Source organism: Ctenopharyngodon idella, chromosome 8 (genome assembly GCF_019924925.1).
Source record: "Ctenopharyngodon idella isolate HZGC_01 chromosome 8, HZGC01, whole genome shotgun sequence".
In the NCBI taxonomy this organism is placed as follows: Eukaryota; Metazoa; Chordata; class Actinopteri; order Cypriniformes; family Xenocyprididae; genus Ctenopharyngodon; species Ctenopharyngodon idella.
The window spans coordinates 9,569,144-9,583,687 of record NC_067227.1 but is presented as its reverse complement, the minus strand read 5'-3'; the positions used below and the strand labels follow the sequence as shown (position 1 = coordinate 9,583,687).

The following is a 14,544-nucleotide window of genomic DNA, read 5'->3' as shown; positions in this document are numbered from 1 at the left end:
AAATTTCCACCTGAATAAAAAAAGTTGTGAGTTTCAGTGCAAGTGCATACAGGCACATCTGCTTCATAATACAACATTAAAAATCTTTGTGGGCAAACGTGTTGCCCTTGACTTGTGGTGGCTTGGAATTCCAAGGGGAATCGGATATACATATGTGTTTAGATGTAGGTCAGATGTCCAGATGTCGGATATGTATCTGATTTAAAACCACATTTGGAAGTGGCTCAGGACAGATAGGTCAGCGCATGCTGAGGCGCACAGTGTGCAGAAGTCGCCAACTTTCTGCAGAGTCAATAGCTACAGACCTCCAAACATCGTGTGGCCTTCAGATTAGCTCAAGAACAGTGTGTAGAGAGCTTCATGGAATGGGTTTCCATGGCCGAGCAGCTGCATTCAAGCCTTACATCACCAAGTGCAATGCAAAGCGTCGGATGCAGTGGTGTAAAGCACACCGCCACTGGACTCTAGAGCAGTGGAGACGTGTTCTCTGGAGTGACCAATCACGCTTCTCTGTCTGGCAATCCCATGGACGAGTCTGGGTTTGGCGGTTGCCAGGAGAACGGTACTTGCCTGACTGCATTGTGCTAAGTGTAAAGTTTGGTGGAGAGGTGATTATGGTGTGGGGTTGTTTTTCAGGGGTTGGGCTTGGCCCCTTAGTTCCAGTGAAAGGAACTCTTAATGCTTCAGCATACAAAGACATTTTGGACAATTTCATGCTCCCAACTTTGTGGGAACAGTTTGGGGATGGCCCCTTACTGTTCCAACATGACTGTGCACCAGTGCACAAAGCAAGGTCCATAAAGACATGGATGAGCGAGTTTGGTGTGGAGGAACTTGACTGGCCTGCACAGAGTCCTGACCTCAACCCGACAGAACACCTTTGGGATGAATTAGAGTGGAGACTGTGAGCCAGGACCTTCTCGCCAACATCACTGCCTGACCTCACAAATGCGCTTCTAGAAGAATGGTCAAAAATTCCCATAAACACACTCCTAAACCTTGTGGAAAGCCTTCCCAGAAGAATTGAAGCTGTTATAGCTGCAAAGGGTGGGCCAACTCCATATTAAACCCTACGGATTGAGAATTGGATGTCATTAAAGTTCATGTGCATGTAAAGGCAGGCATCCCAAAACATTTGGCAATATAGTGTATCTACTGTACGTTAGGGTTACGTCAGAACGTCAAATCTGTGAGTTGGCACAATGTTAAATCACAAATTTTTCTCTTAAAATTAACAGATGCTAACATTGTCTTTTTACATGCAACAAAAAACTCTGTTAACATCTCATATATAGTTACGTAAGTGTTTCATGTGACTTGTGTCACCAGCTCTTATGTATTTTAGTTGTTTTTTGTAGATCGTTGTGCTTATATACCTGTGGATGTCTGTAAAGCAGTTGCGATTGTGTTCCATATTTGGATTATTGTCATCGTCCTCTCCTGTTTGGATTATATTTGTGTGTGTTTTGTGTTTCACCACAAGCTCTGGTGGTCCTGGAGCATAAAGCACCGCTGTATGAGATTCCATCCACGAAAGCCATCTTGAGGTAAGGGGGGCATCTAAAGTGGCGGATCCACCGAGTATGGCGGTATGTGTGGCTATAAAAACAAGCCTGGTAGTCTCAGCACTACCAAGTCCGGTGGTCTCAGTGCTCCCAAGCCTGGTAGTCTCAAGCTCTGTGGTTTGAGAACTTCCAAGTCCGGTGGTCCCGGAGGTCTTTCCACTGTCATCTGTGCTGCCTGTGATGGCTACCACCATCTTATATGTTTGGCCCTCACACCTGTCTCTCAACTCTATCTTTGGCCTGTCACAGCCAAGGAAGCCATCTTAGAACTCTCTGTCTGCTCTGACACTGCCAAGGAGGTCATCCCTGAACTCTGTGTTAGAGCTTAGATTCTCTGCCCGAGCCCGAGCCCGGACTCGACCCGACCCGACCCGACCCGCGGGCCGGGTCGGGCCGATATTTCCCGCCACCGTCCTCGGGCCGGGTCGGGTCGGGCCCTTGATAAAGCACGTCACGTGTCATGCGCAGCGTCTCGTCCACTCACTCGCAGTCTCGCACGCGTGACGCAGAGGAGGACCGCTCTGAAACCAGAAACTGTGGATGCAATCTTGTTCTTGCATGACAACATGTAGAACCATGTAAGTAGGCTATAGCTTTGTGATTAATATGGTATTATATAATGATTACATATATAGCAGGCAGCCTTGCTTGGCCTAATCAATTTCTCACACTTCATCTACAGGCTCACACACAGGCAGGAGGCTACCAGAATGGAGCAGCGTTTTTGCACTATAGGCCTACGTTTTATAAAAGGCTTTACAAATATTTATTTTGTTTAAAAAATATTATATGTTCTAAAACATTGTTTAATTATATTAAAGTAGTAGGCCTATAGTCTTAGGCCATCATTTTCTGTGTTCATCATTGTTCACGGTTTATTTTTTATTTATTTATTTATGTTTCTTCATTCGGAATTTCAGATCCATTTACGATCCATTCAATTATTTCTGAATAAACAAACAACGCAGTTTACATGCTTCTTCCTTGTCGTATTATTCATTAAGATAATAATTAATAAATGCACGCCGCGGTCACACTTACACCATTTGAAACTCGTAACACACGCTGTCACCGAATTTACAAACGCACATCTTGCTTGTTGCTCACACACATATTATGTTGAAATAGCAATATGTTGAAGGAACATTATTAATAATAATTAATCTTTAAGAATATTTGATTGAATGCTGAATGTTGTGCTTGTTCAATTTAATAAAATTAAAACTTTAATTATGATAATTAAAATAATTGAATATTTATTATTGAGTGGCCAATTTTTGCTCATTTATTAATAGTATTTATATAATATATATATAACTGCGCAGCTCCCCCCTGTAGCCTAAATGATCTAGCACAGCAGCACCTGCGTTAAAAAAAAAATCTGGCGCCGCCCCTGGTTATAATGGCCCACATATTAAAAATGGTCGAGTTTAAATCGGGCTCGGGCTCACAATTACAGTGAACGTGTCGGGCCGGGCCGGGCTCGGACACAACGTGCTCGGGCTCGGGTAGGGTCGGGCTTGATTTGTTGGGCCCGATCTAAGCTCTACTCTGTGTCCCCTGTCGGCTCTGTTACTGCCATGGAGGCCATCTCTGAAATCTCTTGTCAGCCCTATCACAGCCAAGGAGGTCGCCTCAGAACTTTCTGTGCCCCCTGTCATGGTCACGGAGGCCATCCCTGAGCTCTCTTTGTTCCCAGTCATGGCCATGGATATTCTGTTTTCTCTGTTGCCACAACAGAGGATGGTCACACCATGGTCTCCAGCTCTGATGACTTTCCAGGTCTCCACCATGGTCATCAGCTTCACTGAAGTGGTTTCTCTTTCTGGAGGCTTCACTCTGGGACTTTCCAATGGCCGTGCCACTGAGGTGGTGTTCAGGTCCACCCTGGTGGTCCTCTGTTCCATCGAGAAGGGTCTGTCTGTGTCCCACAGTACTACAAACCATGCCCCTGCAAGTTACGCCTACTACTACAAGTTACGCCTTCTGCAAAGAACAAGTGTGAATGTCATTAACTATAACAATTTTTTGAAGTAAATGATTTTATGTTTTATGTATGAAATGTTTGTAAGGCTTACTTGTATTGCTTTCAAATCTTATGAAGTATGAAATAACAACTATTAGTAAAACAAAATAAATTATACAATCAAATTAATACAGACTTATGGTAATTATAGATAAAATTATAGCCGACCCTAAGCCTTACCATAACCCTACCCCTTTTCCAAAAAAATTAAATTTACTGTAGAGTTTCATAATTAAAATATTTAAAAAACAGGATGACTTACAACATTTGGTGATCTATGTAATAGGACCTGTATGCCTTATCATTAGGTGGCGATAGTGAAGCTTAAAAAGCGAGGAAAGTGAAGTAGAAGAAGAGCAGTACTAGTGACAACATCACCGATTCCAGAGGGTGTGGCTCTGATGACATCCTGAATGGCTGTTTCATTGTAGAGGGCGTAACTTGTAGTAAGGGCGTCATTTGTAGGGGCATGGTTTGTAGTACTGTGGGATGCAGTTGGACACACTTGGTTTCATCTTCTCTGCCATGGTGGCCTCCTGCTTTGCCTGCTCTGCTGTAGGGGTCTTCTGCTCCGTCTGCTCCACACTGGTGGTTCCTGGCTCCGTCTGCTCTGCCGTGGTCTTCACCCGCTCTGTCAGAGCCAACAGTTCCTCCGGATTCGCCCTGGTCCTCTGATCCTCTGGCTCTGCTGTGGCCTTCCGATTCTCTGGCTCCATTATGTTCGGCGGCCCCTGTGAATCTCCAACCATTGGACTCTGCCATGGTCTTCTCGTGCAGCCCAGTCTTGGTCTTCTCATCCGCCAACTCAGCCATGGTGGTCTCTGGTTCCCCAAAAGACTGACTCTTTCATGGCATAGACCCACCCCCCTTCCACTAGAAATCTCCACTGCAACCTCCCTCCTGAAATCTGTTCTTGTTGTTTCATGTTTAAGGTTGTGTTCCATGTTACATTGTCATCTTCCTCTCCTGTTAAACCTCAGGTATGCATTATTTTTAATAATTCAGTGGTCCAGAGTCAACTATTTCAAGTTTTTGTCTTTAAAACTGTCTTGTGTGTAGAAATACTTTCTCAACCATCTCAAGATTCTGTTGCTAATTCCATAGTGTCATTTTAGAATTATTAACAGAGTAGTGGAATTAATATCCAGTTAGAGGAGAGATGAGTTAGTTTAACTACTTCAAAAATAATGATTTTAAATTGAAAATATTTGTAAATTGAGTTTACCATGGCATTGAGACAGGACCACTCCGATACCACAATTGGATACTTCAACAATGAATTCAAGATTGGGATCTGGGTGTTTGAGAGACGCACGCTTTGTTTGATGTTACACATGCATTGCGCGGTCTCACCCACCGGTATTTTCCTTACAAACGCTCTACGAAGGCATCATTTATGTTATTTGGAATGCAGTGGACTTAGATATTTAAAATATGAAACTCACAAGGCTGCTTTCAATTTCAAATGCTGACGCGAACTTTTGTGAAGAGTGCTCGCGCATGCGGATGTGTGCGACTCCATGTAAGTGATTTAATGCACTTGCTTCTCAAAATGGTTTTATTATGATGCAAAATTAATGTAAACACAGCCAGTTATGTCTTAAAAGCACTATTTGTTTATTGCTTGTAATGTTTCTTTGCTCCTCTTTGTTATTTGCTACTTGCTTGTATGTTTTGAAGTTATATAGCCTAAGTTTAAAATTCTTAAACAGTTGTTTTAATTTAGTAATTTTTTTCAATTTGTAATTATTTAAAAAGGTAGGCTACTTGTAATTACTTATGTAAGGATATGTAAATGTAAGGATTTTAAGATTTTGAAGTCAATAAACTAATTAATTAATAAGAAAAAAAGTAGATCAAGAATCGTTTTGGAATCGAATCGTGACTCTCGGAATCGGATCGGATCGGATCGTGAGGTGACCTAGTGACATCCATCTCTATGCCCTGGTGACTTATATTGTAGCTGAGGAAGGTTGTATGGCTGGAATGGAACTCACATTTTTCTGCCTTGGCATATAGTTGATGTTGCTGGAGTCATGAGAGGACAGTCTTTACATGCTGAATATGTTGAGCTACTGTATGTCTTGAGAGTATATGAAGATGTCATCAGTGCAGGCTATTACATACTGGTTGAGCAGGTTACAGAAGATTTTGTTAATGATTGGAAAACTGCAGATGCATTTGCCATGCCATACGGAATCACCTGGTATTCATAGAGCCCCCTAGCAGTGATGAAAGGTGTTTTCCACTCATGCCCTTCTCTGATTCTGATGAGATTATAAGCACTTCTAAGATCGAACTTAGTATAGATGGGTGGTTCACAGAGTTGTTCAAGGTCTGAGGGAAAAAGTGGTAGAGGATATCTATATTAGACAGTTACAGTATTTAGGCCTTGATAATCAATGAATGGTCAGAGCCCTCCATCTTTCTTTTCTACAAAAAAATAAGTCTGCTGCTGTTGGAAAGGTAGAGGGATGAATGAACCCAGATGTTAAAGCCTCCTCAATGTAGGTCTCCATGGCCAAAGTTTCTGGTTTTGACAGTGGGTATACTTTACTTCGATGTGGCACTGTGTTAGGTAACAGTTCAATAGCACAGTCCCACGGATGATGAGGAGGGAGTTGAGTGGCTTTGGCTTTGCTGAAAACCTCTGGGAATTCCTCATATTCTGCTGCAATATTAGCTTCAACTTGGGTATCTGGGCTTTCAATGCTCGTAGTTAAACATGGCAGGCAAACAGTGACATGAAGACAATTTGATTGACAGTAACTTGATCATTGTGTGAGGCTATTATTCTTTTTTTTTTTTTAATTGCGCCCCTAAAGTTTTTTATGTGCACCAACATTTTTCAAAATAGGAGCCCTGTGGGGTAATATATGAGTTACCAGAATTTTTCTGTGATTTTATTCCTGCATGTCAGTTTTTTTCTGTTCTCAAGTTTGTGTCTGAAGTAGACAATGCTCAAGGCACCAGAAAATGATGATATGCACTTCACAACTTATTCAGGGGGCAAACACTTTGTTAAAAGCACTTTATTACATTGCTTTGAATTTTTATTTTAAACAAGGATATGACCTTGAGCTTAATACTGTTTAAAAATTAACAGTTTAATTTTATCTTGTACTTTAATGCATGGGATATTTTCCTCTTTAAAATACAAATATTGTGTTATTAAAATAAAATGAGAAAAGTCCCCAAGCATTCAATGGTGTGATTGGAGTAGAGTAGGGGGAAGTTCATTATGTTATGTCTTAAGTGATTCTTCTTGGTCCACTGGTAATTTACAGCATGGCTACTCATCAGGTGGCCCTTTAGCATTTATTTTGTTGCCCACATCATGCTAAAAATAAATATAATATTATTTATTATAATTTGTGCCCAAAAATTAGTGTGAATATTAGGAAGTGTGATTTTAATTTTGCATCATTTAAAGGAGTACTCCACCAAAAATTTTAAATTCTCTCTTCATTTGCTCACCCTCATGCCTCATGTGTGAGTTTTTTCTAAAGATTTTTAGAAAAATAATCCTTCTCAGTCCATATAATGTAAGTACATAGGTCTCCCAAAGTTGATGCTTCAAAAACCACACAAAGCGAACATGAGGTATGAGTGAGAAAAATACTAAAACTATTGTTTCCGGCCAACTGTCACATGCAGGTTCATGAGAGCATCATAAAGCGCTCCGTCCGCAGATTGTGAAGCATGACGTAAGCACGTTCTGAAGCTCATGTGAGAAGTGATGCGGAAGCACTCAGGATTGTCACTTCTCAAGCGAGTTTCACTCCCGATACTTTTTAATTCAAGTAACTATGCAACTGCATCTCAACTAACTCTCAATAGAGTATTAGTAGACTGTCTACTGAATATTTGCTAACACTTTATTTTGATGCTCCCCAACAGACATTCTACTGACTATAAGTAACTTTGCAAGTGTCAACTTATTCTACTAACCTGAATCTTAAAGGGTTAGTTCACCCAAAAATGTAATTTCTGTCATTAATTACTGACCCTCATGTCGTTCCACATTCGTAAGACCTTCGTTCATCTTCGGAAGACAAATTAAGATATTTTTGATGAAATCTGAAAGGTTTTTTTTGATCCCCCATTGAAAGAAACGTAATTACCACATTCAAGTTTAAAAAAAATTGGAAAGACATCATTAAAATATTTAACGTGACTACAGTAGTTCAACCTTAATGTCAGAAGCGACGAGAATACTTTTTGTGCGCAAAAACAAAACAAAACAAAAATAACGTCTTTATTCAACAATTTAGTTTCTCCCTTGTCAGACTCCTTCTCTGTTTACGTTGTATAGACAGTCCAGCGCTTCCAGGTTCTACGTCAGAGCGCCGACTCATTAGTGGCCAGCTCCTGCATCAGCATCACACGCATGCGTCGTGCTGATCACGTGAACAGTGTCGGACAATACTGAGTCAGAACACGGAAGCCTGCATTGTTTCAGTGATTCATTCCAATACTAAACTCCATTTTCCTCACACTACATTTGAAGTTGTCATTAGCAAAAAAAAAAAAATGAAAAAAAGAAAAAATTTTTTACTGTCTTTTGTCTGTAATGTGTTTCAGGTATAGACCAAGGTCAGATGGCATATGAAGGTCAACACTGGCATGCCACTGAAGAGTGTTTCAGCTGTGCCCGCTGCAATCAGTCTTTGCTGGGTCGTCCCTTCTTGCCGAAACAAGGTTTGATCTACTGTTCCCGTCTCTGCAGCCAAGGGGATGAGCCTGACCTGTCAGACTCCTCAGACTCTGCATTCCAGAGTGCCCGTTCCCGACAGTCACGCCACAGTGCTCAGATTGGCAAGGATGGGACAAAAGGGAAGGGTGAAGGTGGACGACAAACATCATCTGGCCCTACACAGTTAGCTGGTGATGTAGAGCCTCTAGCTGTTCAAATGGATTTGCTGAGCATCTCAAGCCCAGCTCCCAGCCGTACACCCCATCGCACACCAACGAGAACCCCAAGTAGAACCCAAAGTCGGTCTCCAAGTCTGAATCGTGAGCAGCCAGTTTGGGTAAACAGGGATGAGCCTTACTCTTATGAGTCTCAACAAAGAGATTCCTCCACATCTCCAAATCCCCATCAGCTACGAAGCCAATGTAGCATTCGTACCGCTTACCCTCCTTCTCCCAATCAGCCACCCAAGATAGTGAGCAGTCAAGAGTCTTGGTCCAAAGAACCATCTGGGGGTAATTCCAAAAAGCCTCCGGTCATGGCTGCTCTGAGGGGGCACTCTTTCAATGAAAACTGGATGCACCATGGCCAGGAACCTGAATTTCATGCTCCTAAGCTCAAAACACAAATGAGCTTTAATGAGGTGTCAAGCCGTAATTCTGGATTTTTGGACAAGCGCAGTATCAGTGTGCAAGGTTTCCCCCGAGAGATGCGTCCCCCATTGCTGAGGAGCAGGCACCAATTTGGGCCAAGCTTTGGAGAACTTACGCCACTAGAACAAACACCAAGAGGTTCTGCTGACTCACTGGCCCTTTCATACACTACAGGTAAACATAAATTTAGTTTAACAAATACAAATACCATGATACTTAATATCACTACCTGACAGGGATATGTTGAAAACAAGAGATGAATTGGTGCATTCAAACTGTCACACATTTCATACCTATACCTATTCATACCTATTTCTGATCTCTGCCCATTGTTTGTCTTCAGCAGGAAACTCTTTAGATGGGACCAACAGGCGTCAGGAGCACTTCTCTCGATTTTCTATGCCTGACCTGAGTAAAGACTCTGGGGTAAATGTGTCTGATAAAGGCACCATGGGTACTTTAAACTCATCAATGCAGTTCCGCAGCACTGAATCCCTGAGCTCTGTCCCAAGACCCCTTGCTGATATTGGCATGCCTGTCCGAGTAAGGTACCCTCCTCCACTATACTGGGATTCACCCAGAGGGCTAAGTTTTGAGGATCCAGTCAAAGGTCGCATTGGTCTTGCAGGAAGTATGTCCTGTATGCAAGAAGGCAATGCCCAAGCAATGACACCACGGCCAAGACGTCCTCAAACTCAAGAATCTCCCAGACAGCAGCGTCAGCGCCAACGTCACCACCACAAAAGTCACAAAGGTCACAAATATCACTATCGCTCCCGCCGCTCTCGGTCAGACAACGCCCTACATTTAGCTACAGAAAATCAGAGTTTCCCTGGGGACCCCATTCATAGATTTCACAATGACTTTGAGCGACCATCCTCATCAAGAATGTCACACAATCTCTTTGGAGCAAATTATGGGTATCAACAACAGTTCTTTAGGCCGTGCCCTCGAACCACATCGGACCTCACCTTGCAGGATCCTGGAGGTCCACAAATTAGACAGTATATGGGTAGGTATGGAGAAACAGCTGAGGATGAAGATCAGTTTTGCTCAACCTGTTCCTCTTCTTCAGAGGTGTCTGATGATGACGGTTACCTTATGGGTGATGTCATTCCACGGCCAGTGCAGCTCAGATACTTTGACAATGAGGAATTGCGACATCGTTATAGTCCTACATTGACGGGTGGTCACACCCAGCTACATACACGCAAACGGCGAAAGAGCAAGAACTGCATCATATCATAAGCAAATGGTAATGTGAGTATCTGAGTGTGTGTATGTGAGAGTGGGTGAAGTGAGTAGACCCCTGTACATCATCATTTAAATGTCAATGATTCAAAATTCTGTCACCTCGCAGTAATTGTGTTACTTGTTAAGTTGAACATAAGGGTATTTCCTCTTGGGTAATATTAACCCTTTAGATTGACTATTTTAAACATACAGGCTCCACAGTAGGAACTCGATGAAAGTAAACCTTTCATTACCGAGATTCAAGATTTTTTTCAAATGCTCTTTGCTGGAGGGGCTGAGTTGCTCTACCTTTATCTTTAAAATAGCCCAAAGGGGTTCCATTGGATTCAAGTCAGGTGACGCACTTCGCTAAGTCATAGTTTTAACTTTTAATCTTTAGAATCTCTTGCATGATTTTGGCAACAGTGGATTGTTATCATGTTGAAATATTCTTCTTCTGCTCAACTTCTTCCAATCCTGATGTTTTGTTCTGAAGAGTAAGCTAGGATTTGTTTTTTTCTTGGATACCATCCATACAGGTTGATACCATACAATGTCCTTTCCACTGTCTGAGCTGCCACAGAAACTCTGATTTCCATTTATAACCCAATTTCCATGTCTAAAGGACTTTTACTTTTCAGAACTACATTGTACAAGTAAATTTAAGATAGGGGTTTCCAATCCTGCTCCTGGAGGGCCACCATCATGCAAATTTTGCTCCTACATGGAAGTTTCTAGTGATCCTGAAGACGTTGGATTGTGTGATTCAGGTGTGTTTAATTGGGGCTGGAGCTAAACTCTGCTGGAAGGTGGCCCTCTGGGAACAGAATTGGACATCCCTGTTTTAGAATGATTAGTGGTACTATGGCTCTTTCTTTACCTCCTTTTTAATGCTGCGATTGTGTTTTCACTAATTTTTAGTTGGTCACAATCTTCCTGTATTCTTTTCGATCTTTGTGAAGTCTCACAATCAGGTTTTTCAATTTTCTGGCAATTCTTCTCCATGTAGAGCAAATCAGACATGCAGACAGATACAGGTCCAAAGTTGAGAAAGGTTTGGGGTTCACAGGTCATTTTATAACCATGTTAATGCAATTAGGTTAATTGGAAATATCAGGTGTACTCGGTTTTGTTTGATCACAGATTCACACACACACACACACACACACACACACAGTGTATATGTATAATCAATACTCTTCTTGTCAATTTTGAAATAATGCAGTTATCAAGAGGTGATACCATATTTTCATTTGACAGTTAAGTGATATTACACAGGGTGTACTCACTTCTGTTGTGTATTGTATGTTTTTTCTTAAATATCCAACTATGGGTTGAAATCCAATTCAGGCATGTTTCAGTCATTACATAAGTGATACTGTAGGTCATGTGTTCTGATCTGAAATCATGTGTTTACTGTGACTGGAGATTGCACAATGATCAAAAGTATTACCTTCTATTTATTTGAATAGTACATTGAATCTTATCTATTGTTAAGAATATGAATTTTGTTTTGTAGAAACCTGTGCAATAAGAAATCTGCTATATAACTTTATTTAAGGAGAAGGAAAGAAGTGAAGACTCAGTGTGCACTTAACCTTCAGAATTAGGATATGGATTTTTAACTTACTCTGAAATTAATTTGCATTACTCTTAAAAAAAAAATTGGGATTATCGCTTGCCATATTCCATAAACTCAGTGCATCAAAAAATCTAATTACAACCATTTTCTTATCTGTTTTTAGATTTTCTTGGTTGTGAGTATAATTCTAGTCAAGGCTACACTCCCCCCTTTCTTTTTTCCTTAAGTTTTGGTATAATTTAGTGGCAATACAGTTTACTATAATTCCCACGCTGCTTACTGTTAATTGTTCTAAATACAGTAGTTTCCTAATATGCGCTCTTCATGGTTTTCAACTGGTTTTATTAATGTAATTTTAAATTTAAACTTTATAAAAATGTTTATCATTTTGTTGGGCAATGTTGGTTATGGTTTTAAATGCAATATTCTGTCTTTTCCAAAGTCATTTACAAATAATATCTTAAATTTAAATGTTTTCCTAATGATAAAACAATATATAAAAATAATGTAGTATTGTAAAGGTTCTGTAAATATTGTCTTAAATATTTCTATATTTTGTATCTTCAGATGCATTATTTGTATCATATTGTAGAGTGTAGAAACCAATGGTGACTGCATGTGTATCCCCGGTTCATGTCTTGTATGTGAATTAAATAACTATTTCAACAAACAAAGAAAGCCTTTAATTAAACTTCAGAACTTAATACAATTGAGGTGATCCATAAAAAAGACTATTTTATATTGTATTTTCTGAAATATATTCTGACGTAGGGTGAAAATTACCTCTTTTGTGATTTTTTAAAAATAGTTTCTGATAATCCTCTCATGTGATTGTTTTTTTCACAATCTTAATTATCTGGAAGACAATTTTTATATGTAGACAGATTTTTATCAAGTAAAAAAAAATTCAAGACACTACAGCTAGCTTAATACCAAACTAACAATTCACATGATGATTTATGTACAACTAAATTCATTATTCTTTACTCTGACTTCCACCAATATTTTAAACTTGTTTCTCGACATGGTACAGATCTTAGTTACAGTTTGCAAACAATATACAGTCAGAAAACATAACTCTGGGTTCACATTGGGTTTAGCTTATAAAGTTGAATGGTTAGGGTGAGTAAGACATTAGTAAATAAGTAGCTGCATTCAGTCTTCACTTGATTGAATGCATTTGGGAGGTGGATGTTGGAGTGTCTAGCTCTGGAGAATCATACTCATGGATGAACTGCTCCATGGCCTTGATGCAACGCATGCCAATGTCCCTCAAGTTTTCACGCAGAGATGGCTGAATTGACTTCTCCAATGATGGATCCTTGGCCACCAACATCTTCACAACCATGCCAAATGTATCACAGTCCTGCCGATACACCTGTACGGATTATCAACATTAATTTAGTATAATGTTCTGGGTAATCAAATTAAACTAATACATTTCCCAGCCAGCATTTTAAAAAAAACAAAAAAAACCACTAGCATTTTTATCATTTTCACAAAACTTTCATGGCCCCCAGAATATTTTGATGTTTGAATATCTAAACATGCAATATTTGAAAGAACCAGAGCCTCTGCTTTAAAAAAATAAATAAAAATAAAACACTTGAATATGGGTGTTTCATAAAAAAAACACATTTTGAACAAAAAGCTGAGAAAATTGTGTTTTTGTCTAAGACTATAACATGTGCATAAGCAATGCCTTTATCACTTGTTTCTGCTTCTGTTTCACCTGTGTTTTGATCCAGAGATTGTGTACTCTTTCAGAAGATGTGTAATAGTGCCCCCTACAGTATAACAGTGAAAACATGGATTGCTGGAAAATTCCATCAGTGGCGGGGAAAGAGTTAACAATAACCAAAAATACACTTCTATTGAGGAATGTAAACACACACACACACACACTTTACTGTAAAAAGTTGTAAAAACGTACTGTAATTGCATAAACATATACAACCTTAACCCTATCCTGACATATTTTCATATTGTTCAGCAATTTCTAACTAATTAGCAGTTCGACAAACTAGTCACCATCCTGACTAAATGACCCTTACACATTAAGGGGTAAATTGACCTTACAGAATTTGTGACATTATCGCATTATTTTTCTATAAAGCTGTTTAAAAAAGGTGAAAGGTGCTATATAAATAAAATGCGCTCAACATTATTATTAACACGTGCACATTTTAAACAATTGTACATGTGATTAACTATTTTATAATGTTAGTATACCCTCTTTCAATTCAGTAGTTTAACATATCAGTACCATGGTATTTACATGGTACTTCAAAGTAGGGTTGTCATGATACTGGAATTTCCAACTTCGATACGATAATTTAAAAAATATCGATATTCGATACCACTTTCGATACCACAAGGAAAACTGCCATATACCGCCATACAGATAATTTGTAATAGCTTAAACACAGCACAGGGAGGTTTTGTTGAAATCTACATTTACAAAAAAAAAGACAAGTAAACGGTCAGTAATAAAATAAGAACAAATAAACTGCAAACGATAGCACAAATAAATACAATAAAGAGACAAATGAAATTAAAGCAGCAAGCAGCATTTACGGGGCCAAGCACAAAGGCAGCACAACATGGCTGTGAGCAAACGGGGAGCAATTAAAGATCTATTAAGATCATTTTAGGCAAAAGAGCTCAAAAATCACAAAAACAGTCAATAATAAAGATTAACTGGTTCATCACTTTCGACCAATAGGTGGCGCTGTGACCAAATTAATGCAGTATGGTCAGAGTGAGGTGACAATGACACTCTCAAAGTTTGG

At 39.8% G+C, this 14,544-nt stretch overlaps 2 protein-coding genes across 4 annotated transcripts in view; one reads left to right on the top strand and one right to left on the bottom strand.

Annotated features, from left to right (window-relative positions):
• The window catches only part of prickle2a (prickle homolog 2a), a 68,678-nt gene extending 56,289 nt beyond the window's left edge, over positions 1-12,389 (top strand). The window contains exons 7-8 of one of the 3 annotated variants that reach the window (XM_051902965.1): positions 8,176-9,111; positions 9,284-12,389. In XM_051902965.1, the coding sequence (XP_051758925.1) occupies positions 8,176-9,111; positions 9,284-10,185 (1,838 nt within the window). In that variant the 3' untranslated portion in view covers positions 10,186-12,389. Of the gene's footprint in view, positions 1-8,175; positions 9,112-9,280 lie in introns of all 3 variants that reach the window. The other 2 variants (XM_051902964.1, XM_051902963.1) reach the window with 2 other exon arrangements.
• A 23-nt stretch (positions 12,390-12,412) lies between these two features.
• LOC127517410 (uncharacterized) overlaps positions 12,413-14,544 on the bottom strand; it is a 38,696-nt gene continuing 36,564 nt past the window's right edge. The window contains exon 6 of the mRNA XM_051902972.1: positions 12,413-13,130. Within this exon, the coding sequence (XP_051758932.1) occupies positions 12,915-13,130 (216 nt within the window). The 3' untranslated portion in view covers positions 12,413-12,914. The remainder of the gene's footprint in view (positions 13,131-14,544) is intronic.